This window comes from Phocoena sinus, chromosome 12, assembly GCF_008692025.1.
Source record: "Phocoena sinus isolate mPhoSin1 chromosome 12, mPhoSin1.pri, whole genome shotgun sequence".
Taxonomy (NCBI): domain Eukaryota; kingdom Metazoa; phylum Chordata; class Mammalia; order Artiodactyla; family Phocoenidae; genus Phocoena; species Phocoena sinus.
This window is the reverse complement of record NC_045774.1, coordinates 89,906,140-89,932,821: the sequence shown is the minus strand read 5'-3', so window position 1 is coordinate 89,932,821 and position 26,682 is coordinate 89,906,140. Positions and strand designations below refer to the sequence as shown.

General features: G+C 37.4%; 1 protein-coding gene across 3 annotated transcripts in view; it reads left to right on the top strand.

The window, feature by feature from the left end:
* Window positions 1-26,682, top strand: part of PHF3 (PHD finger protein 3) — a 103,800-nt gene that overhangs the window by 45,950 nt on the left and 31,168 nt on the right. For 2 of the 3 annotated variants that reach the window (XM_032651073.1, XM_032651074.1), the window contains 4 exons: window positions 7,294-7,455; window positions 15,316-17,068; window positions 22,704-23,013; window positions 25,574-25,757. In XM_032651073.1, coding sequence (XP_032506964.1) covers window positions 7,294-7,455; window positions 15,316-17,068; window positions 22,704-23,013; window positions 25,574-25,757 — 2,409 coding nt within the window. Of the gene's footprint in view, window positions 1-6,263; window positions 6,394-7,293; window positions 7,456-15,315; window positions 17,069-22,703; window positions 23,014-25,573; window positions 25,758-26,682 lie in introns of those variants that run through there. The other variant, XM_032651075.1, reaches the window with a different exon arrangement.

Sequence of the window (26,682 nt, the reverse complement as noted above, 5' to 3'; positions counted from 1 at the left end):
GCTCTGGACACGGAGGCTCAGCGGCCATGGCTCACGGACCCAGCCACTCCATGGCGTGTGGGATCTTCCCGGACCGGGGCACGAACCCGTGTCCCCTGCATCGGCAGGCAGACTCTCAACCACTGTGCCACCAGGGAAGCCCGGTACACGTCTCTTTTTGAACTATGGTTTTCTCAGGGTATATGCCCAGTAGTGGGATTGCTGGGTCGTGTGGTAGTTCTACTTTTAGTTTTCTAAGGAACCTCCATACTGTTCTCCATAGTGGCTGTATCAATTTACATTCCCACCAACAGTGCAAGAGGGTTCCCTTTTCTCCACACCCTCTCCAGGATTTATTGTTTGTAGATGTTTTGATGATGGCCATTCTGACTGGTGTGAGGTGATACCTCATGGTAGTTTTGATTTACATTTCTCTAATAATTAGTGATGTTGAGCAGCTTTTCACGTGCTTCTTGGCCGTCTGTATGTCTTCTTTGGAGAAATGTCTATTTAGGTCTTCTGCCCATTTTTGGATTGGGTTGTTTGTTTTTTTGATCTTGAGCTGCATGAGCTGCTTGTAAATTTTGGAGATTAATCCTTTGTCAGTTGCTTCATTTGCCAGTATTTTCTCCCATTCTGAGGGGTGTCTTTTGAGAACCAGACACAACTCTTTAAAACCATGTGCATGTATACCTTAAAAAGGAAAGCTTTAAAAAGTAGCACCAATGATACTACTTCCCTCCTCATGGAAAACCTTTCCAGCTTCTTTTTCTAGGCATTCATGCATGTATTACACATTTTTGGGGAAAATTCTTTTTGACAAAATATTTTTAATGTGAGATGAATTAGAAAGTGTGAATAAGAAGAAGGGAAAAATCCTTTCTGAAATAACCATCATTAGCATTTTGGTGTATGTTTTATTGGTGTGTGTGTGAGAATATAAGGCTTGGGAAACAGTTTCATCATGTGCAGTTTTTTTCCCTCATAAAATGCCTTTATTTAGCATATTGAAGGCTCTGTAGATCTGCAGTGAAGAAACTGTTTTAACTCCGTTTAACCCAGTGTCTTTCTTTTAGATTTGTTTGATAGAAAACCCCTTTCTGTGAAATACTAATCAGTTTTTTCCCAGAGTATGAATTGAGTTTGACAAAAGTTGAAATGTTTGTGCATGTTTAAATATAAGACTTTAGAATGTGTTAAATTTCAGCAGAAAGGATGGATAATTTAATAGTGTTGGAGTAACTGAAGGCAGCATTCTGAAGAAAAAAATTGACACCAGATAATACTAAAATAAGGTAAGAGAGGGAAAATACTTGCATCAAATAGATAACACAGATATTATATGAAGAGTTCATATAAATTATTGAGAGAGGAACACATTTATTAAGACCTGAGTAGGAGAGTAGGCGAGTAGGCAAAGCTAAAGAAATACAGAAAGGTGGTATATATGTCAAGCTTTTTTAGTCACCGTGTTTCTTTTAAAAATCTGAAACTCAGTGCTAGTAAGTTCTTAATTGAGACTTAATGTGAAGCTTTTTGCACTGTAAATTGTTTATACTCTTTATTGAAAGCCATGGGATGAGATTAAAAAAGGTAAAATCTATAAATTTGCCTTCTTTGACTCATTAAACCTGTGTTTTAAAGTTTATTGTAAAGAAGAATTTTAAGAGGGAAAAAAGGTAACATTATTTGTGGTGTTCAACTTAGAAACATAATATCTAAAATGATAAATTCACCCACAAATGACTAATTTATATAACACAACTTGATGGTGTGTATCTGACTGGCCTCTTTTTGGAAGGATGTATAAAATCATCCATAAAGGAAAGAACGCTCACTGAAGGGAGGCCGAGGAGGGGCTGGGTGGTGGTCTCCTGCGGTGTTCAAGGCGGAAGCTGTGGGGACTCTGTTGCGGGGATGTGTCTGTGTGACTTCTTACTCTCCTTCAAGTCCCGGCCCTGTAAAGTACACACCTAACCTTTATTGTCCTGACAATGGAAAGAGATCATGCTCTTTAGTTTTTTCTCAAGTCTGACATTTAGTGCCACGTTTCATAATAGAGGAGATAAATGTCCTAGAAGTGGTTGAGTTTGGCCTCTGCGCTGCCAGCGTGAGTTAAGCCATGTCAAATGTGAAGAGTCCCTGCTGTACTATGGTTCTCCCTTTTGTATGGTATAAGGTGATGTAAACTAATCCCAGTTTTGAGAAATTCAGTAAATTTAGCTTTAAATATTTCAGTTTTATTCTTTCTATCTCATTTACCTCCTCTCTTCAAGAAGATAGATGTGAATTAAATAGTCTGGATTTGAATAAAGTAGTATTTGCGTCAGGAGGGCTTCACATAGGCCTGACTCAGCAGATTTAAGGAGGGCCATTTATAGGTGAGGATGGGAGGAGTTTTAATGTGATCTACATTCAGGCTCAAGGAGATTCTGAGTATGATTACAGATTTTGTGCCAGAATTTCAAAATGGGAATTACACCTAATTCTGAAATGTGGGAGGGAGGAAAAACATATTGTTTTCCCACATTATCACGCTTGCCTCCTACATAATTCAGGCCGTTGCTTTTTTTTTTTTTGATAAACCCAAATTCCCTTTTTAGTGGATGTGTTGAGTAGGACTGGCCACTTTTTTAAAAACTGGAAATCAAATACTGAATCTTAGTTTGCCTGTAGCAGTGGGAGGGGCAGATGTGGGAGATCCCTGAGAATAAGCAGTGTTTTGAAAAGAACACAGATTCTCCTTCACTTCTTTCTGTTCATTTTCTTAGTGGAAGCTACGAAAGTTAAGCTAAGTGGAAGTTAAACGATTTAAAACGTAAATACCTAATTAGGAGGGTTTTGCCAGAGATAATTCATTCTGTACTCTGAATTACTTTAATCAAATAAATGGATTAGAAGAAAGAAATTTCAGGTAGTTTTTTTAATGGTTGATTTGTTCTGGGAGGAGTTGAGGGAAAAAAGTAACGGAAAAAGAATACATAAATGTTGATGGTGGGGTCCATGATGGGGGAGACTGTGAACAGAAGTCAGCATTTTCTAAGTGCCAGGTTCTATTCCAAGCCCTTTACACACACTGATTTAATCATCACAGCGCCCCTCTGACTGCTAGCGTGATCTCCATTTTATAGAAGAATTTGAGGCACAGCTAGGTTAAGTAGTTACTTTGGTTGTTGGGGGCCTACTTCTGCTTGAGAGCCCTGGAAATGTTGGAGACAGTATTAAAGCTTGATTTAATGTCAGGGTGACTTTTTGAGATGAAGGAAACATTGCCAGGAGCTGCAGGAGTACAAAGAAGATGCCATTCTCGGAAACCTCACTTCTGAGAAGCATCTCACATGCAGTCTTAAGTGTTCTAATTGTAGGTTGTTGACTTAATAGGTTTTAAGCTACTGAGGCCTCAGGCATCCCTCAGCTCCCAGAGTTACTTCCAGCAGTGGAAGATGCTCAGATCTCTTGCTTTTTCCCTCCTCCGTTCCCACTGTCCTCTTCCCTCTTTGCCCATTCTCTCGCCCTTCTCCTTCCCTCACTCCCTCTTTTGTGTGGAGGGGACTCTACCACCTCCCCTCCTCCACCCTCCCGCCCCCCGTTTCTTTTACTTACACAGAAAAATCATCTTTCATCCCTTTAACTTCCTTCAGCCGATGGTCTTCATTTTCTTTTACCCTTAAATTTCTTGAAAATAAATGAAAGAGAAACTGCTGTTGTCATTCTTCACTTACTCACTTTTTAACCTCTTGTCATCTGGTCCTCTGCTTCTGTGTTTCACATTAGTGGATTTTTCTCCTTCCTTTGTTCTCTCTGTAGCAGTTAACCTTCCCGATCTCTGAAATTCTCCTTACCCTTCTTTTGTGATGGTGTGTTAATAACTTTGATACTTCTTTTGCCTGCTCTTTTTTTCATGTCACATTCAAAAAGTTAAGTCATTACCTTACTTTCAAATTTATTCTTTCTAACTTCTCTCTTTCAGTTAATTGAAACATTTCTCTCTCGGATCATCAAAGTTTAAACTTTCCAGGTCCCTTGTTTCCCCTAATTCTTTTATTTAGCAAGTGTTTCTGGAGTAGCCACTATGACTCTGGGTTCTGGAGTTTCAGTGGTGAATAAGAGACAGAGTCCATGGATTGTAGAGATTACATTCTAGTGGAAAATTACATGTTTCATTGGATAGTGAAACACATTTTAAAGGATAAAATATGCTAAGGGTCAGGAGGCAGTGGTGGGAGAATGCTGTTTTGGATAAGATCCTCAGGAAAGGTTTCTGTGAGAAGGTCGATTTTGAGTGAAACCTGAACGAAGCGGGAGAGTGAGCCATGTAGCTGTCTGGGAGGAGAGCGCTCCAGGCAGAGGACGATCAAGTGAAATGACCCTGAGGTGTTCCGGAGAGACCAGTGTGACTGGAGCACTGTGAGTCAGTGGTAGGAGAGAAGTCAGGGAATTTGGTGGGGGAAGCCCTTCTCAGGACCCTGGAGACCCTGGCTAGGATTTTAACATACATCTGAGTGTGTTCGTAAGGGTTTGGAGGGTCTTGTCAGAAGAATGGTAACGTGATACAACTTTATATTTTAGAAGACTCTAAAATATAGTTATGACTGTGTGGAGAATAAACTGTGTGTGTGATGAGTGTATGTGTGTGTGTGTGCATGTGTGTGTAGGAGGTGGCCATAGAGGAACGTGGGACACTAGGAGACTTAAAGTAGTTTTGGTGGGAGAAGATGGTGATGTGGAGTAGAACGTGAGCTGTGGAGGTGATCAGTGGTGATCAGGCGGGTGGTGTGTTCTGTAGATAGAACTAGCAGCTTGAGCAGACCTCTTGGATGTGGGATATGAGGAGAGAGGAGCTGGTTGAATGGAGTTTCCATTACTGGGACTCTCTTAGGACAGTTTTACTGAGGGGAGGGGGAATGGGTGGAATCAGTGTTTATTTTCTATTTGTTAACCTTGAGATAACCTGGTAGACAACCTAGCGGACAGGTCAAATTACACTCTTCCAGAGGTCCAGTGTGAGCTTGGGGCTGCGGAACGTAACTTCGGGGAGTCACGCTTGTATAGATTGACTGGGTGGGATCATTTAGGGAGGGTGGAGTGCGTATAAAGGGTAGGTGGGAGTACTGAGCCCTCAGGTCCTGTCCTGTGTGATCGCTGCAGGAAGAGCTCCATAAAGCGTGTTGAGCAGAAGTAGCTTGTGAGGGAGGAGCGTGTGATTTCAGAGGTTAAGTGAGGAGAAGGGATTCAGGAAGGCGTGAGGGGTCAGCTGTGTCGGCTGCTGCCAGGAAGTGGAATAAGATAAAATCTAACAATTGACCTTTGGATTTGGCTTTGCTGAATCCTGTTGATTCTGCTTTGCAATATAGCCCTAAAATTCGTAACACACCTTTTTACTCCCTGCCAACGAACACTGTCAATCAGATTTTAATTACCTTTCTCCTGGACTGTTTTTTGAATTATTTCTCTCCTGATTACAATACAAAACTCATGTTTATTGTAGAAAATGTGGAAAACACAGAGACAGTATAACAGTGATTTAAAAAAACCCCAATTCTTTACCCCACCTAACCGCTAGATGGTCATTGATAACACAGTGGTGCCTTTCCCCATCAGTTTCTGTCTCTGCATACTTGTAATGCATATAATGCATGACTTCCGCTTTTTAAAATGAGCGTGGTGGAACTGTTAATCTAACGTTAAAAATTCTTTGAGAATGTGTGTGAATGTGTGGCAGCATAAGTATTCCATCATGGTGGAGTAGCCGGCTAACCGAACTCCCCACCTGTTTCCCCTAATTATATCTTAAATGAGTCCTGATGAATTTTCCTGAGATACATTCTTCTTCTCTAAGCTTTTAGTGCCTATAGCGTAGTGATTAAAAGCATGGACTCTGTTTTTGAGTGTAATTCCATGCATATAGCAGGAAATGTGCAAGATAGGAAAAAAGAATACTTATCTTTTATAGAATAGCTATTGTTAAAATTTTCATCTGTTTCCTGCTAATCATTTTTGTCTAAATGTACCTATACAACATTTCATTTGTCTGTTACTAACAAGGATCACACTATGTTTTCTAGCCAGAATTTTTTTTCATAATTTATTCTCTCGTCTATACTTTATAATATATTGGTCAAAGTATATAAGCAGTTTTGTGATTGTTGTCAAATTGCTCTTCGAAAAGATTGTACCATTTGAAAGTATATTTATAAAGAATTTTGTTCTCTTTAAATTTTAGGATAGACCACTATCTTGTTGAACTCTTAAATGAAGTTCTACTTGGATACAAAGATGAGGACTAGATAACTTCTTGAGGTTCCTCCTAACCCCTAGGATGAAGATAATAACTAACATTTGTGTAGTGCTCTAAAGTTTACAAAGTGAGTTCTCATACATCATCTCACTTGATCCTCACAACAGCCCTGTGAGGTAGGTAGGACAGGTATTGTTATTCTCATTTAAGAGATAAACTAGAGAGGTTAAGGGACTTAGTCAGGTTTTATTTAAATGTTTTAGCAGAGACTTGAAACCAGGACGTATGATCTAAATAATCACATTCTTTTTACAAGATTTCATACAACTGCACATTTAGAATTGCTGTATGTCAGCTGGTTAAGTGACATCTGTTAGATACAGAAATAAGCCTGTTGATAATATAAATACAGTGTTCCCCAGTCCTTTTCCATGCCCCCTCCCCTGCTGTTAAATGAATGACTCTGTCTCTCTTTTGACTAGGGGAAGGTAATTTAATTGTATAGTTCTATTTAAACACCTATTTTCCCTAGCATTTGGGGGAGGGGAAGTTACATTATGTTTTTTATTTCTGTGTGTGTGCGTGTGTGTGTGCTTGCTACAACTTAAGAGTATATCTCCGTTACTCTCACACATGAAGCGTAAAGTCTTCAAGGAATAGATTACAGTTAGAACTAGAATCTTTTGGTTCTAGCATGAACCTAGAATCATAAGCTTTTCAGGGTATTTACTCTTTTTTGTACTACTTTAACCAACTGGGATAATTAAGTATCCAGGTGTAGCTGCTTATGATGTTCACAAAGGTACAGTGAATGATAAGTGACAGTGAGTGATAGTGGAGGTCAAGTCAAGAAGAATTACAGCTCATCTTCTCTTTGACTAGCTGCCTCATACGGTAGAAGTTTGTAAAACTGAACTGCACGCTTGGTAGTGGCATTATCACATTTTAGGAATAGACCTAGATTCTCAGGACTACTTGGTATTACATTAAACTGCTTCACAGTGTTTTCTGTACTGCCTTTAAATACTTAACATCACCAATATTTTCAAAAAATTTTGTTTTGTTTTTCTTTCTAGTTGTTGGTCTTGACGATATTATGGATGAAGGAGTTGTAAAAGAAAGTGGCAATGATACCATTGATGAAGAAGAACTGATTTTACCTAACAGGAATTTGAGGGACAAAGTAGAAGAAAATTCAGTGAGATCACCAAGAAAATCACCTCGTTTAATGGCACAAGGTAATCCTTCCAGAGAGGACTAGCTAGAAAATCAAGTGTAGGGACAGATGTGATAGGTTGTAAAGTTGCTGAGCAGTGATAGTAGTTTCTTGGTGTTTGCTAATCTGAGCATTTTGATAATCAACTTTGAGATTGTATCAATTTGTTGGTATGATTTTAAAAAATTTTTATTGAAATCACACATTCACATGATTTAAAGAGTTGACTAGTTCTGTGAGATTCCAATACTTGCCATCCTACTACTTATTTCCCTTTCCCCAGAGGAAACTACTATTACCGCTTTCATCTGGTTTTGTTAATTTTTTGGTGTTTACTTCCATGTCTCTAAGTAACATATGTATCTTGCTACTGCTTGATTATTCTGATGTATGTATTCATTGATTTCCCATTCTGGATGGTGAAGTTAGCATTCTTTCCTCCTCTTGTTCCCCCATCACACAAAAGAACACTTTCTCATCTTTCTGATATATAATTTTGTAGGATCAGTAGTAATTACTTATTGTGACTCAATATGCTGTTAGTGGTGACCCATTTAGTGAATTATAGTCGCTTTTCCTGTACAACTTTTTGTCTTTCTGATTTAATAATTGATTTTGTTGTTCATTTGCTTATAGTTTTATGCATTCACGCACACAGTTTTCAGTGTACGTATCAGTAATTCCACCCCAACTACTCTGCCAGTTGTCTGAATCTTTCTTAAAGGTATTTGTGCATGTCAGGTGTTCTGTCATTTTCATCTTATTGAGGAAGTGTCTCTGGGGCCCTTCTGATATGCTTCTGTGTGCACTGTTGTGTTAGTTCTGTATAAGTCAGATGCATAGCTGTTGTCCAGAGAGCTCTTTACTCTTCTTCTGAGGATTGTGTTCTGTATTGCAGTTTCTGTTTACTTTTCTTTGAAGTAGCTCCTTCGTTTGGTGACATACCTCTTCTAGTACTTTTGTGAGAAAAAGGAATATGGATATATATTTTTGAAACCTTGTATGTTTGCAAATGTATTTAATATGGTCTCACATTGGAATTACGGTCTGATTGAACATAGAATTCAAGGTTGGAAATTGTTTTTCCTCAGAAATTTGAAAGTGATGCTCCATTTTCAGTTCTGGGAAAATCTCTTGAATTATTTCATTGATTATTTTCCTCTTTATTTTGTCAACTCTTGCTTCCTGGAACTCCTGTTATTCAGGTATTAGATAGCAGGGACTCTACTTGTTGAAATTTTCTCATGTTTATCCTTCAACTTTTTCATCAAATTCTGAATGTTCTTTTTTTGTTCTGGGAATAGTCCTTTTTGTAGCATTTTGGTCTTGTTTCATGCATGCAGTATCTTATGTTGTCTTTCATAAGATACGGTGTTTTAAAGGTTTTTTTAGTCTTTTTTTTCTTTTTTTGGTTCTGTCTTTCATGTTCAGGGACTTTGCTAAATGTCTGATCATTGATAGCTTGCTCAGTGTTTAACGTTTTGTCAACTATGAGCATCACTGTATGGTAATCTGGCTGTATTACTTTTTGGAGGAATTCCTGTTGTTAGACTTTAGGCTTGTTAGATTGTTAGCATATCATGGGAGCCCTTGAGGGAAGCTGATGGGGGCATCTCATCTTTCAGTATATACAAATACACATAATCTTACAGATTTCAGGGTACTTTACTGCTGCTCTTATCTATTCTGGATGTCCCTTAGTCTAGAAACTCTGTTTTTACGCTCCCCAAAGAGTAAGCCTCCAGTCTTCGATTAGAACCAACCTGGGAAGGGCAGTTGCCCAACGGATGGAGTAGTGGAGAGAGAGCTCGGGGTCTGACTGCTTTTTAAACAGCTTTCGACTCATCCTGATTTTAATTGCCTGCCTTCCTCCCTACTTTAGAATTATCTGGGGTCACCAGTTCCTAAGCCTGTTGAGGTGTTAATGGTATTGGTTCTGCCAGCAGTGCCAGATGACTGTTTATCTTTTTATGGATGTCCTGCATCAGTTACTTCTTGATCACCCTTTGTTGGGCTTCCAAAATTGTCAGTGTTTTCTCTTCTCCTTCCCTTTCTTTCCTTTATTTTACTTTTTAAATTAAAAAAAAATTAATGTCTTTATTGGAGTATAATTGCTTTACAATGGTGTGTTAGTTTCTGCTGTATAACAAAGTGAATCAGCTATACATATACATATGTCCTCATATGTCCTCCCTTTTGTGTCTCCTTCCCACCCTCCCTATTCCACCCCACCAGGTGGTCACAAAGAACCGAGCTGATCTCCCTGTGCTATGTGGCGGCTTCCCACTAGCTACCTATGTTGCATTTGGTAGTGTATATAAGTTCATGCCACTCTCTCAGTTCCTCGCAGCTTACCCTTCCCCCTCCCCATGTCCTCAAGTCCGTTCTCTACGTCTGCATTTTTATTCCTGTCCTGAATCTAGGTTCTTCATTTTTTTCTTTTGTTTTTTAGATTCCATATATATGTGTCAGCATACAGTATTTGTTTTTCTCTTTCTGACTCACTTCACTCTGTATGACAAATTCTAGATCCATCCACCTCACTACAACTAAACCAATTTCGTTTCTTTTTATGGCTGAGTAATATTCCAGCTTCTTTATCTATTCACCTGTCGATGAACATTTAGGTTGCTTCCATGTCCTGGCTATTGTAAATAATGCTGCAGTGAACATTGTGGTACGTGTCTCTTTGAATTATGGTTTTCTCAGGGTATATACTTAGTAGTGGGATTGCTGGGTCGTATGGTAGTTCTATTTTTAGTTTTTTAAGGAACCTCCATACTGTTCTCCATAGTGGCTGTATCAATTTACATTCCCACCAACAGTGCAAGAGGGTTCCCTTTTCTCCAAACCCTCTTCAGCATTTATTGTAGATGTTTTGATGATGGCCATTCTGACTGGTGTGAGGTGATACCTCATTGTAGTTTTGATTTGCATTCCTGTAATGATTAGTGATGTTGAGCATTCTTTCATGTGTCTGTTGGCAGTCTGTATATCTTCTTTGAAGAAATGTCTGTTTAGGTCTTCTGCCCATTTTTGGATTGGGTTGTTTGTTTATTTGATATTGAGCTGCATGAGTTGCTTGTGAATTTTGGAGATTAATCCTTTGTCAGTTGCTTCATTTGCTAATATTTTCTTCTATTCTGAGGGTTGTCTTTTTGTCTTGTTTATGGTTTCCTTTGCTGTGCAAAAGCTTTTAAGTTTCATTAGGTCCCATTTGTTTATTTTGTTTTTATTTCCATTTCTCTAGGAGGTGGGTCAAAAAGGATCTTGCTGTTATTTATGTCACAGAGTGTTCTGCCTACATTTTGCTCTAAGAGTTTTATAGTGCCTGGCCTTACATTTAGGTCTTTAATCCACTTTGAGTTTATTTTTGTGTATGGTGTTAGGGAGTGTTCTAATTTCATTCTTTTACATGTAGCTGTTCAGTTTTCCCAGCACCACTTATTGAAGAGGCTGTCTTTTCTCTGTTGTATATTCTTGCTTCCTTTATCAAAGATAAGGTGACCATAATGTGCATGGATTTATCTCTGGGTTTTCCATCCTGTTCCATTGATCTGTATTTCTGTTTTTGTGCCAGTACCATTCTGTCTTGATTACTGTGCCTTTTTAGTATAGTCTGAAGTCAGGGAGGCTGGTTCCTCCAGCTCTGTTTTTCTTTCTCAAGATTGCTTTGGCTATTTGGGGTCTTTTGTGTTTCCATACAAACTGAAATTTTTTGTTCTAGTTCTGTGGAAAATGCCATTGGTAGTTTGATAGGGATTGCGTTGAATCTGTAGGTTGCTCTGGGTAGTAGAGTCATTTTCACAATGTTGAATCTTCCAATCCAAGAACATGGTATATCTCTCTATCTGTTTGTTATCATCTTTAATTTCTTTCATCAGTGCCTTATAGTTTTTGGCATACAGGTCTTTTGTCTCCTTAGGTAGGTTTATTCCTAGGTATTTTATTCCTTTTGTTGCAGTGGTAAATGGGAGTGTTTCCTTAACTTCTCTTTCAGATTTCTCATCTTTAGTGTATAGGAATGCAAGAGATTTCTGTGCATTCGTTTTGTATCCTGATACTTTACGAAATTCATTGATTAGTAGTTTTCTGGTAGCATCTTTGGGATACTTTATGTATACTATCATGTCATCTGCAAACAGTGACAGTTTTACATCTTATTTTTCGATTTGGATTCCTTTAATTTCTTTTTCTTCTCTCATTGGTGTGGCTAAAGCTTCCAAAACTATGTTGAACGATAGTGGTGAGAGTGGGCAACCTTGTCTTGTTCCTGATCTTAGTGGAAATGGTTTCAGTTTTTCACCATTGAGAACAACGTTGGCTGTGGGTTTGTCATATATGGCCTTTATTATGTTGAGGTAAGTTCCCTCTATGCCTACTTTCTGGAGGGTGTTAATCATAAATGGATGTTGAATTTTGTTGAAAGCTCTTTCTGCATCTATTGAGATGATCATATGGTTTTTATTCTTCAGTTTGTTAATATGGTGTATCACATTGATTGATTTAGGTATATTGAACAATCCTTGCATTCCTGGGATAAACCCCACTTGATCCTGGTGTCTGATCCTCTTAACGTGCCTGTTTCCTCTTAATTTGTTTGGTCTGGTTGTTTTTTTACCTTGCTCCTTCGTCTGCAATGGGTTTCTCTGTCTTCTCATTTTGCTTAACTTACTGTGTTTGGGGTCTTGTTTTCACTGGCTGCAGGTTCGTCGTTCCCGTTGTTTTTGGTGTCTGTTCCCAGTGGTTAAGGTTGGTTCAGTGGGTTGTGTAGGCTTCCTGGTGGAGGGTACTTGTGCCTGTGTTCTGGTGGATGAGGCTAGATCTTGTCTTTCTGTTGGACAGGACCGCGTCTGGTGGTGTGTTTTGGGGTGTCTGTGAACTTCATATGATTTTAGGCAGCCTCTCTGCTAATGGGTGGGGTTGTGTTCCTGTCTTGCTAGTTGTTTGGCGTAGGGTGTCCAGCACTGTAGCTTGATGGTCGTTGAGTGGAGCTGGGTTTTAACGTTGAGATGGAGATCTATGGGAGAGCTTTCGCCGTTTGATATTACATGGAGCCGGGAGGTCTCTGGTGGACCAGTGTTCTGAACTTGGCTCTCCCACCTTAGAGGCACAGGACTGACACCCGGCCGGAGCACCGAGATCCTGTCAGCCACACGGCAAAAAAATGAACGGCAGTTACACTGAAAGGTGCCTTATTAATAGCAAGAATGGAAGCCGGAAAACAGTTGATTGTCGTTTGTCACATGCTGAGGGAAAGTAACTGTCACAGTAGAAACTAATGTCCCCCAAACTTTCAGATAAGTGGTTTATTACTGAGGATATTAAAGCACAGGAACCAACAGCCAGATGAAGAGATTCATAGGGTGAGGTCAAGAACAAAGAAACTTCAGTCCAGCAAGCACTGTGGCGCGTGGAGGCGTTCTACTTCACCATTCAGAAGCTCTCTGAAACCCCTCCTTTTGGATTTTAATGGTGCCTTCACTACACAGGCATGGTTCATTAAATTCTTAGGGCATTGGTCCTTTCTTTGCTTTTAGGTTCATAGCTTTTGCATAGCTCTAATGTGCAGTTTTGAGAAGTGGATTATTAGCTCAGATGCATATGTTTACTTCATCATCTTTTCCTCAGTTTTTTAAAAAATCGGTTATTTGGTATATATTTGTGACTTTGAGAAGCAAAAAGAGTAGAATGAACATTATAGACAAATAATGGTAATGTTTGGCTTTATATCGCCCGGCTTCAAACTAAGGCAGTTTATAGTTAGAGGAGAAAGAGTTACTTTATCCTTTGTCAATTAATCAATTACTATTGGAAAACAATTTTTTATCTGAATACCTTCACAGTTGAATGTGCTATTCATTTATCAACCACTTATGTAATGGGTGTTAAAAGTTCTTCATTTATTTTATTTCAGGGCATATAAATATAGTAGAGCTATAAATTATTACAGGCTGTCTTCAGAGCTTTAAAAATTATCTAAATATTAATAACAAACCATTAAAATTTTAGTTATTTTAAAATGTTATATATCTGAGCATGAGTGGTTCATAATCCACTAAGTAAGTTTTTTTTTTTTTTTTTTTTTTTTTTTTTTTTTTCGGTACGCGGGCCTCTCACTGTTGTGGCCTCTCCCGTCGCGGAGCACAGGCTCCAGACGCGCAGGCTCGGCGGCCATGGCTCACGGGCCCAGCCGCTCCGCGGCATAAACCCGTGTCCCCTTCATCAGCAGGTGGACAAACTCTCAACAACTGTGCCACCAGGGAAGAGCCCCCCTTTTTTTAAAGAAAAAAATTTTTATTTTTGGCTGCATTGGGTCTTCATTGCTGCGTATGGGCTTTCTCTGGTTGTGGCGAGCAGGGGCTACTCTTCATTGCGGTGTGAGGGTTTCTCATCAAAGTGTCTTGTTGCGGAACACGGGTTCTAGGAGCGCAGGCTTCAGTAGTTGCAGCACACAGGCTCAGTAGTTGTGGCTCGTGGGCTCTAGAGTGCAGGCTCAGTAGTTGTGGCACACGGGCTTAGTTGCTCCGCAGCATGTGGGATCTTCCTGGACCAGGGCTCGAACCTGTGTCCCCTGCATTGGCAGGCAGATTCTTAACCCCTGCGCTGCCAGGGAAGCCCCCACTAAGTAAGTTTTTGAAGTTGTTGGGTACTTACCTGATGACCAAATATTGTGCCAAGTCCTGGGGAATTAGAAAGGGTCTCTCCAAGATAGGATGACCGTATAATTTATTGTCCAAATGGGGACACTTTTGAGTGTCATGACTACAAGCATCAATTAGGACTGTTAAAGACAAATGAGGAGGACCTGTGACACCTTCTGTAAGAGTTTCACAGGTTCAGTGATACGTGACAAATTAGGAAAATGGTCTAAATACTGGTGCATAGTAGCATTTTGCATTAAAAAGGAAGGAGACTTTTTAAAAATTTGTGATGTTCAGTTTTCATACAGAGTTGATTCAGAGGTATTGGATATGCATAGGCTTGGATATAGCTTCTTGTTTTGTATTTCAGTTTTTGGGTTGTTTTTTAACTTAGTGAATTATTATTTTTTTTTTTTCTTAGTGAATTATTTAGCTTTCTTTCCAATTTCTTTTCACTTTGTGTTTCTTTTTCCCTTGGAGGATGTATCCAGATAAGGAAAGGAGGAAAGTCTCAGTTAATGGATTCTTTGTTAGGGGCATTGTTACAAGTGGGAAGCTTTATTAAATTATTTTCATACTTTCAGCGTTTTCCCTTATGATACATTTTCTTGGTTTAAATCTCTTTAATTATAATTTTTCTTTTTGTTGATCTGTGTCTAGTACTCTAGTGTATATTTCATTTCTTAAAATATTCAAGCTATTCAAGGAATAACTTGAATGCTAAAATGGAGATCTAAGGGAAGCACATTCATAAAGACATTAGAGTTCTTTTGAGGCTGTGCTTTGAAACTCACACAGATCCTGTTTGTGATAGGTGGTTTAGTTCAGATTTTATTGGCACCTGAATTTGTTTGGTTTTATATACTTAAAGGTATTTAATGTTTACAACTGTATGACAGCCTTGCTTTAGGATGGGTAGTAATATCAAGGAACCTCATTGATTTTACCCCCAGCTTACTTGCATAGAAAAGAAGCTTGATGAAAATATTTCTTATTGTAAAGTATAATATCAGTCTGAATTTTATACAGGTTATTTTCTGCCCCAGAATTATAGAACTTTGATAAGTGTATAAAAAATGTAACCATCATCATGAGTAGATGTCAGTACATTTTCTTTGAAATGGGAAAATAAATTTTATAGCTCAGAATAAAGAAGTGATGTATTCTAAATTGCGTTGAAATAAAAACACATGGCAAAATAACTGTTTTTTTTTATTTATTTTTTTCCCTTGTGATAGAACAAATAAGAAGTTTGCGACAAAGCACTATTGCCAAGCGTTCAAATGCAGCACCTGTAAATAGCACAAAAAAGGCATCAGCGAAGACTGTGTCCGCCCCTAAAGCAGGGGTGAAACAACAGGAAAGGTGTCAGATGAAAGAAGAAATTGGTACGTCGCCGAAACCCGAGCACCAGAAAGAGAGCAGGAGGGGCCGCCAACACAGTGGACAGATCGAAGCAGCCGTTGCATCTTGTCTGGAAATGAAGGGTGAAGCTGGGTTGGATTCTGAGCAGAAGTGTAATAATCAGGGAGAAGAAAATGTGCCATCTCATGAGTTAAACTGTCCACTCCTTTCAGAGACTTGTGTTAGTATTGAAGAAAAGAAAAATGAAACTCTGATGGAGTGTAAAGCCAAGACTCTTAGCCCATTGTATAAGTTTTCAGGTAAAGAAGAACATGAACGGAACGATTCCATTTCAGGTAAAGTGGATGGGACGGCTGTTGAAGAAATGAAGGTAGAAGGAGAAGTTGAACAAGAATCAAAGGAGACAATGAAATTACCCCACGAAGATGACAGTGTCAATGAGGAACCCGTATCTTCCGTTGCCTTCTCTGGCAATGCTGCTTGTACAAACCCAAATGAGAAAGAAAAGAACCTTGTCGGTTTGTCTGGTTCTGTGGATGAAGTAAATGAATGTAGTTTGGAATCGAAAGATAGCATGGAAGTTGCTGATAAAGCTGAGAACTCCCTTCAGAGAAGTGAAATGGAAATGGCTTTCTGTAAAGACACAGAGTCTAATGATAAGCAGTTGGAGGGCACCAGATTTAATAAGTCAAACTTAGAGGTGGTTAATACTAGTGCTTTTGAACCAGAAAGTAATATTTTAGAAAATGCTATTTGTGATGCACCTGACCAAAAATCAAAACAGTTGAATATTGTTGAAAGTATTAAAATGGAGTCTCATGAAACAGCAAACCTTCAAGATGACAGAGACAGCCAGTCAAATAGTGTTTCTTGCTTAGAGTCAAAAAACATAAAACCCAAACATACAAAACCTGTAATTCATTCTAAGCAAACCATGACCACAGATACTCGGAAAAAAGTTGTTGGAGCAAAGCATGAATTAATGCATAACGTAACTAAAGTTAATGTCAAAAGTGTGAAGCGAAATGCTGATGAATCAGAATCTAAGCAGAATTTTCATAGGCCAGTCAAAGTGAGAAAGAAACAAGTTGATAAGGATTCAAAGATTCAGAGTTGCAATTCTGGGGTTAAATCTGTGAAAAATCAGGCTCATTCTGTATTTAGAAAGATATCACAAGATCAAAATTTAGTACAGATTTCCAAACCCTTAACTCATTCTTTGAGTGAAAAGCCTCACGGTCACCCTGGTTGCTCAAAAGAACCTCATCATCCTGCACAAACTGGACACTTGTTGCATTCGAGCCAGAAGCAGTGCCATAAGCCCCAGCAGCCGGCTCCAGCAGTGAGAACCAATAGTCATGTGAAGGAAGAGCTTGAGCACACAGGTAGTGTAGAACATTTTAAGGAAGAGGATAAATTGAAATTAAAAAAACCTGAGAAGAACCTACAACCCCGTCAAAGAAGAAGCAGCAAAAGTTTTTCTTTGGATGAGCCACCGTTGTTCATTCCAGATAATATAGCTACTGTAAAACGGGAAGGCTCAGATCATAGCTCTTCATTTGAAAGCAAATATATCTGGACTCCCAGCAAGCAGTGTGGGTTTTGCAAAAAACCACATGGCAACAGGTGTGTGTGTGTGTGTATGTATATGTGATATGTACATTAAAGAAAAATTGCATTTTTTTTTAGGGTGGGATTAGTGTGAGAACTTTTTATAGAAAGAGATTATTTAACATACAAAGACTTTTGCACAAACAGAAACCCCTCATCAATCCCGGATATATGATAGTAAGATGGAGCCACTGAATTTACAAATATGCCACCCTAGAAACTTTAAAACACATAGTCTGACCTAAAGCTGGTATATATGGAAATGTTTTATCATTGTGACCAGTTAGTGTAATTTAGTCATTGCATCTTAAAAAAAAAAATCAGAAAATTGTTATAGTGCTTTGGGTCTGGAGGTTATATATTATTTTGTTTGGCTTGAGAAGAACTGGTAATAAATTGTGAAAGGCATAATGGAAATTCTACATATATACTTTCAAATGAAACACACTTACTATGACTTAATTCCACTACTTCATAACTATCAAACTTGACCTTAGAATGAAATTTGGTAGCTAAAACAACTGTTAAATGGCGCAAGGGAATTTTGTATGTAACATGGAATGGAGTGAAACATGTATTTTGTTTTTGAATGTTCTAGTAATTTGGGTTTCTTGTGAATTCTAATGTTTTAGGAAGTGATTTTATAGCACTGCCGTTGTCATTCTTTCCTTAGGATTTAGTATTCTATAGTTTTATGACACTGCCACCCTCCCCGCCCATGTATTTTTTATTTGCTAGCTTTTTGAGAAAAAGAGAACAAGAGGTGAAGTGGAGTTTCCAGCTACAAGATTATCCTGTTCAAGTTTTGAGATTGCTGTTGGAACTTCTATCAACATTGATATGATAAAAGAACATTGTAACTTGCACATTGTAATATTATCTTTACTCATGAAAGTAAATGTTAGAACGATTTCCCAGCACAATTAGATTGCAGGAAAATGAAACTCCTTAGGGAGGGACAGTTTAGTGCAGTGCGGTGTAACACATTATTTTGGTATGGAGGGTGTGGTTGGGAGTTCTTGGGTCTATTCTGTAAAAAATAACTTTTATGTCAAGGGGTTTTTTCATTTGTGATTCAGCCCATGGCCTATTTTTAGTGTCAGTGGTTACTTTATAACAGCATATTCCAGTTTTTAAAACTTGTGACTTGTTTGAATATAGTGCTACATTTGCCCTCACTTTTGTGCTGTTTATTATGCTTTTTTGTTTAAAACACCTTATTCAATTATTCTCAAGTGGGCCTAAGAGAATTAAGGGCTGGATGGTCCTTGTAAGTGCTCTTTTAAGTTAGCCCTTTTTTCTTTGCCAGCGTCTTCTAAAAACCATCATACTGACATGTTGTCAGAGTATAAAATAGGAGCCTTAAACTGAATGAGTTTCTGAAATGAAACTTTGGCCTAGAGTTGGAAGACATGTTATAATGTAACCTTTTTGGAGATAAACTTCTGTTGTGATGACGTGGTCCTCAGGAGTTTGCCCAGGCTTTTGAATGATGACTGTCACTTCACCAATATCAGTTATTTTCCTAAAATGAAGATTGTTAAGTCCGATTGTTTTTTACCTAAGGCTGCCTTTTGGATCTAACGTATAAAACCTAGAGTTTCTTTGCCCCAGGCTGGAAAATGACATAGAATATTAGATGTGTAGGGATTTTGAGTTTACCCTATGTAATCGACATGAATAATATGTAATAATACTGGAAACTATCAATTTTGGAAGCAGCATTTCACATTCAATTTTGTGAATAAAGAAGCCTAAGTAATTGATTGTTTTTTTCTTTACATATTAACTAGCCTTCACTACTTCTTTGATGCACTCTGCTTGTATATATTGAGGTTACTCAAAAAATGCACCTGTCACGCAGCATGTAGTTTTCCTAGTTCAATCCATGTGTGAGAATATGAATTTATTAGGAAGGACATATGTGGAAATAACTTCCATCCATATCTTTGATCTCATGCGCCAGCTACATTCATTGAAAGCTATTTGTTAATACATTTTTTTAGCACTTGTGACATTTACTTCTGTAAAGATGATTTTATAACTCTTCAGCATTTTACATGTGTTGCAACTGAGGTTAGCTTCCTGTATGTGCTTCCAGTTGGAAATTATATTTTTAAATAGGGATTCATTCATGGCATGGCCAAATGTAATATTCGACCATAAGCGACTTCTGTATGTATCCTAAAGACAGTAGGCATTGACTGCCTCACAGTTTACACTTCATGCTGTTGTTTTGGCTTCCATTTATTTTCCTGATTCAGCCTTGTAGCTAAGGTATATTCATTACTTTAAAAGCCATACTATTTAATACTTTTTTAAAAACTTATCTTTGAACGTCTTTTAAACATAAGCCAGTTTTGGGAGGAAGAAGTCTTAGTCTTCTCATAATACCTACCTTGTACCTACCTTGTAGTTTCTAGTATTTCCCTGCCTCTCCAGATGACATTTGTATCTTCAGTTTGTATTACACTTTCTTGCCCAGTTGTAGAAGATTAGTTCATTGGATGAAATTTAGAAACAAAAAAATATCCTTAGCGTAATGGAGTCATAGCTTTGTACTCAAACAAGAAACCTTTTTCTGAGAAGGAAATTTTCTCTTAGAGAAAGTGATTCTGGTTTTTCTCAGGAGTTTAAGAGTTTGATAGAAAAGTACTTTTCTCCGCAGACTAGACTGTTAGTGACAAAAACAATGATTTAATGTTTATGTGGAATAAAATCATTTTACCCTAGAAAAGAGTGAGTACATATACATTCACAGTAATACAGTCTTAGCTGTTACTTAAAGGAACCACTTATCAGAACTTAACGGCTCATCTTGTAACAGCTCCATTGTTAGTGAATTTGTGACATGACTTTTTAAGAACAGGAATTCTCAATGTTGCTTTTGTGGTTTACCTTGAAGAAACTTGAAAATTTTCTAAGAATATATTTTGGTTTGTGCCAAGAAGATTAGAATTAAGATTATATTTTAAATTAGGTTTAAATTATAGTAGGATTTAAAATTTTGTGAATGAATGTATAACAGTAGGAGAACAAAACATAAATATTTCTGAACTTTTCCATTTAACTGATTTCATGCTGACTTGGTCCAGTTAATTCAGAGTTAATCTTTTACCACACATTAATTTTTTTTAGTGAAATATTTAACACCTGGGTTATATAGTCTTATCTTTGAGTGATTTTGCCTTTTGGTAATCAGAACTTCAAGGACAGAGCAGAAAATGGGAGTGTAATTATGTTAGCTATTTGATCCATACTCCCTCTCCCTTTTTAAGCCATGAGAAGTAATATGAAAAGGGAAGACAGTGTATCTTCTCTTTTTGTGATAGGCCACTTAATAAAGTTCATAGTCCTGGTAATATTTCCTTTTCTGAAATTTTCCAGTTTCACTTTCAAGTGAATCACATTTTCCCCTAGGACATGTAATTATTTTTATCAATGTCATTTTTTGTTTTGATTTCTCAAAATTCTAACTGCATTATTTTTTATATAAAATCTTATTATTAAGATACGTCTGGATGGCACTGTAGTTTTGAGATTTGTTTTTCAGAGCTTCTCAAGTTTGAGGAGACATTTCCATAAATAAACTGGGGGCATGGTGATATAATGAATACATTCCACATCATAAAATGACTCTATCCTGGTTGAATAAAGATTTGAAGTTTCCTAATAGGTTTGTGAGATTTGGATTTGGGGCAAAAGCATAGCCATGGTCATAGTATGTGTCCTATTGAAACTATTCCAGGCTTGCTTTGAAGGAATTATTAATATAGCTGAGATGGGAAATCACATTAGCTTTCCTTCAATAATTCAAAGAAATTCAGCCTAGATAGTTGCTTTCAAGAAATAGGAGTTCTTACAACTTTGCAATCTGAAATAGAAGAACTTTTAAGTATCTGTATTTTTCAAACTTCGTAGTTTTCTGTTGGCTGTATGATCTGTATCACTGAAACATGCATGGACCCATCTAAAGTCTCCCAAACCTAGAGAAATCATTTCTGTCTTGCAGACAAATACCACAATGTTGGAAAGTTTTCTCACTAGGGCTATGAATCCAAAGTATTCTGTATTTTTATTTATTTTTACTTAAGGCATGAGGTGGTTTTTTTTTTAATGAATTTAAGTTTTAAAATGAACCATTGAGGAAATGATGACTTATCTGAAAAAGGTAGCACAGGCATCGCCAGTTAGGGTAAAGAATGGTGAATTGTAGACATGAAGAAGTCAGGTTTCCTTGGTGCACGGCAGTGGTTGGTGCACAGTGGAAAGGCACATGAGAGAGGAAGAAGAATAGAGTGGTCTGCAATTGAGGGGGTGGGGTATTTGGCGTGACTTTTTCAAGATATCCTGTAAGGTTTGAAACTCAGCGTTCTGATTCTTACAGTTTCTACATTAAAACAGGACCACTGGTATATTTAGAGAGGGTTGGCCATATCACCCAGTATATTAATTACCTTTAACATCTTCCTGTTGGACGATAGGTTTTTAAAAGGACTTTGGTCACTGTTGCTGGTGCCACTGTTCTTATCGAAACCAGCACAAAGTCTTTAGATCATTAAAGAGTATACTTAAATTCTCCTAAATCTTTCAAACATACCATGAATTACTAACCTGAGGAAGAAAAAAGGAAAATGTTAAACGTGATTGAGTGAGCTTTGTCATTTTCTTAATAATGGGTTGAAAAGTATGTGAAAAAGGTAATTTCACCCTCAAATTGCTGTTTATATATCTGTTTTGCTATTTTATTCTAAAATAATTCCAGATATTCTTTCTTAAGTTAGAAAAACAAACTCTTCAGAGTCATAAATCTGTCCTTGGACTTCTTCATTGGTTAGTGAAATTATTTCTTAGATAAAATGCAGTAAAGGGAAAATATAAGGAGATTGTTTGGAAATATAAAAAAAAATTCACCCTGAATAGTAATATCTTCATGTTGATATAATTTGGTCATTATTTGGGAAAACAAGTTTATTATCTAAAGTACAAGGTCAAGTAGTAAGGAAGCCCATCCTCAGAAGTACATAAAAGATCTTTCAGCTAAATCATTGTGACACTATGAACCAGAATATTTTGAGCTCAAAGAATAGTTATATATATATAGTTAAGGTGGTTAATGAGGAACAGTTTGTGAGGCTCCACTTTGTTAGTTTTGAGTTGCATTTTTGTTGCATCTGGTTTTTCTCTTTGTTATTTAAAATGATTAGTTGGATAAGTGACTCCAGTTTTATGTATGATTTCAAGTCTATGTGGTAAATGTAGTTGTAACTTTGATGGGTTGTCTGTGATCAGATTATCACAGTTCATCACCCTTCTCAGTGGAGAAATACTGTTATTCTATACATTGTTATTCTATACAGTATGCTGACAAAGGTCAGTTGCCCTATATTTTTATCCTTATGTGTCCCCCTCCCCGCCCCCCGCCCAGTATTTTCTCACTCATATTAGAGGGGAAATGTTTGACTTCTTAAAGTTCCGTTTTCATAGAATGTTCTTTGAAAACTCTCTCCATGTTGAACTGATAGAATGGGTAAAGACAGAAAACATGCAAAATACTGGAAAAATATTAAAAATTCAGTTTAGGCTCACTCAGCATTGGTTTTTAAGAAAATGTATCGAATCAAAGTGTTCTTTTTTTTTTTCTCTCCAGGTTTATGGTTGGCTGTGGGAGATGTGATGACTGGTTTCATGGTGATTGTGTTGGGTTAAGTCTTTCTCAAGCACAGCAAATGGGAGAGGAAGACAAAGAATATGTGTGTGTGAAATGTTGTGCCGAAGAAGATAAAAAGACTGAAATAGTAGATCCAGATATTTTGGGAAACCAGGCTAAAGTTGAAGTCCATAGTGAAGATAAAGCAATGGAATATGAAAAGCTTGGGTTATCAAAGCACACTACAACAAATGACAAAACCAAATATATAGATGATACAGTGAAGCACAAGGTCAAAATTTTGAAACGGGTGAGCCTCTCATTAATGCATTATTTTTACTTAAGAACTTCGGGCTGACGGTGCGAATTTGAAATTTCTCTTTAGATTTCACTGTTGTGTACATTTTCACATTTATTTTTCAGCAAAAATGGGTTTTTACTTAACATGTTTTGTCAGGCTTGGTGAAACCAGGTAGTGACATCTTCAAAATACGCAGATCTTATTTCTTACAGTCTTTTGTGCTATTTCTAGTCTCTAGTTTGGTACTTGCATTTTCTGTGGTAGAATGTGTGTGAGATTTTGTGGTGGTAGGTATAAATTGTGCTTGCTGAGAAGTTTTTCTAAAAAGCTTTTCAGTCCGTAGATATCTATGAATCCATAAGACCACATTTGGCATTATTATTTTCAAGTGAAAGAGTTCTCTGTAAGGAAAAGTAATCTTAGTTCTTTTGATTTTTGTTCCAGTATTTGCTTGGAACCCGTATCTCATAATGTTTCTCTTAAAATGTGGCCTTTTAAAAAGTTGTCAGTTTTCCCTCATCTTACATTTTCAACTACCTTGTTAAAGTATTTTCTAAATAGAATTTCAAGATATTAGTCAATTACAGGAGAAATGTATAAAGGACACGGCACTTTATCTGATTAAATTTTATTTTCATTGTCTACTTTTTTATTTCCTGTGATTTTTCTAATCATTGATTTGTTATTCTTGTAGGTAGTGCTAGGGAGGAAACACTGAAACAAATATATGTGGATGGTCAAGTATAATATTCCAAAACACAACGAACATAAATTAGGAACCTTGGAAATATTTTAATTCGACCATTCAGATTGAAGAACATAAGCATGTTTTTTCTAAAGCCGTTTCCATTATTTACAAACTCAGTTCTTGAGACACTCCTTATGTGATAAATCTGGATTAAGTTCCAGTTTGCCAAATCCTTGTGCCATCCAACGTTTCCTGTCTGCCAAGACTTGCTGAGAATCAGATTATGTCCTTCTGATATTTACTATTACTTTTTCTGTTGATTTGATTAGCACCAAAGTAATTGATAATATAGAACTGAGAGCGCCACTGAAAACAGTTTATAGCAAGCCTTTGGAAAGGTTCTGTTAACTTCTAATCATCATTTCTTGGGTACAATTTCTTGGCCATTCAGAAATACAGCTCATTGTTTAGTCATTCAGTTGAGTTATCTCCATCTTGTCTAAAAAGACATTATAAAACATTAACATGGTGAATGTTTTGAGAAACCCCTCTATCCAGTCTCTGTATCAGAAAAGGAACCGAGGTTAGTCTGATACTGTAAATAAATACATGAGCCAAGTGATTACTGCTTTTCTTTTCTTTTCTTTTTGGTACTGAACTGTTGAATCTTATTTGACTACTCTGATTTTAGTTGATGGAATCTGCTTTTTAAATATCACTTCTTATCCCTAGATTTTATGTTGAACCATTTATTGAGTTCCTATTGTGTGCCAAGCATGGTACCAGATTTGAGTATGTATGACTGATTGAGAAATGTTCCTGCTCTCAAGTAAGTCTAGTTGGAGAGGTAGAAAATAAACAAGTAAATTAAAAAATTATAGGATTCCCAGTCTAGAGAAAATCGATTTTTTGTATATACTCTATCTTCTTAAAAACTATGATTATATTTCTATACACAAGTATTCTTCTCACTGGTATGATGTGATTTTTTGTTTTTATAAATTTATTTATTTTTTGACTGAGTTGGGTCTTCGTTGCTGTGTGCGGGCTTTTCTCTAGTTTGGGCGAGCGGGGGCTACTCTTCATTGCGGTGCGTGGGCTTCTCATTGCGGTAGCTTCTCTTGTTGTGGGGCACAGGCTCTAGGCTCACGGGCTTCAGTAGTTGTGGCGCACGGGCTTAGTTGCTCCGCGGCATGTGGGATCTTCCCAGACCAGAGCTCAAACCCGTGTCCCCTGCATGTTGGCAGGCGGATTTTTAACCACTTCCCCACCAGTGAAGACTGGTATGATGTGATTAATTAACTCCCAAGGGTCTCACAATTCTGGTTTCATTTGTAGTTCTTTGTGGGTTATAATTAGGACAAAAATAGTAGGTGTCCTGATGGTTTGTTCTACCTTATAGGAGTTAAAATTGCCAGTAGGTACACTGAGAATTTGATACATTTATAGGTAAATGTGACTTCATTTGTTCTAGAAAGTAGTAAAAAATACAGATAATTGATTTCTCCACAATCCCCCCCTTTTTTTCATATCTGCAGCCGACGAAGAGGACCCTTACTATCTTATACCTAATTTTCTTTCTAATGCCATTATTTCTCAATGTTTTTTAGTTCCCCATTACAGACTGTTGTTACGTGTTCTGCAGAAAATAGGTGCTTAACAAATGGATTTTGGATGGAACGGTGAAGGTCCTTTTTGCAGTTAATTGAGTTTTATATATATCTTCAAAAAACAGTTATTGGGCTAAAGAGTGGAATATGTTTGATATCTTAATAGCTTGTCATACTAATTTTTTCAATCCACATGCTCAGGAGGCTTGCTTTGTATTTAAAGATAGTTTAGTAGTTTTCATTCTAATTAATTAAATACTATTTTTCCTAGGAGTCTGGTGAAGGCAAAAACTCATCAGACTGTAGGGATAGTGAAATAAAAAAATGGCAGCTAGCTCCTCTTCGAAAGATGGGACAACCAGTTTTACCTCGGAGATCCTCAGAAGAAAAAAGTGAAAAAATAACAAAAGAGTCTACAGCTGTTACTTGCACAGGAGAAAAAGCTTCAAAACCAGGTAGTAAGAATAATAGAAATTACTATATACTAATGTATTTATATTTTATTTCATATACTTTCAGTTAGTATATTTAGGGAAATTTAAAAACTTTTACATTTTAAAGGCAAGAAAAACAGTTTAGGTGATTGACCCTACTTGAAATAAGAATTATTGGTCCAAATTCTGAGAAAGTACTAATGAACTTAGTAAGATAAGGCCCCTGCCCTCATGGCACTTAAATACCAATGGGAAATGACAGATAACAGGTAGACAGATAAAGTGATGTGCTATTTTTAGAGAATTTAGGCACTATAAAGAAAAAGTTGAGTAATGGGATAGAGAGTCAAGGTCAAGGAGAGTGGGAGGGAGTTTGTTTCAGAGAGAATGGAGGTGGTAATGTGCTGTGGGATCTAAAGGGATGCAGAGTTGTTTGGGAGGAAGGAATCCATAGAGGGCACAGCCAAGCTGAAGGCTTTGAGGTGGAGATAGCCTCTGCATTTGAGGAGCAAGAAAATCCCTGTGGAATGATTAGAATGTAATACACGAGGGATAGAATGGTGGTGGAAGGTGAGTTTAGACAAAATTATGTAGGAACTTTGAGGCCATGACAGGAGTTTACTTTTTTTTGTTCTCAATATAATGGGGAACCTTTAGAGGAATTTGTACAAGAGAGTGATGGCTCACTGTGGTTTCCTGTGGAGCCTGGACTGTAGGAGGATAGGAGAGAAGGAGAGTAGACTGGTTAGGAGTCTTTAGCCGTATCCTAGGAAAGAAAGAGTGGTAGCTTGGAACAGAGGTACAGTGAGGGAAGTGGTCAGATTCATATATATTTTATAGTAGACTTGGCAGAACTTGCTGTTGGATTAGGTGTAGGTAGGTGAAGGAAAGAAGAGTCTTAGGAGGTGGTTAGATCAGTGTTGGTGCTGTTTGCAGAGATGAGAAA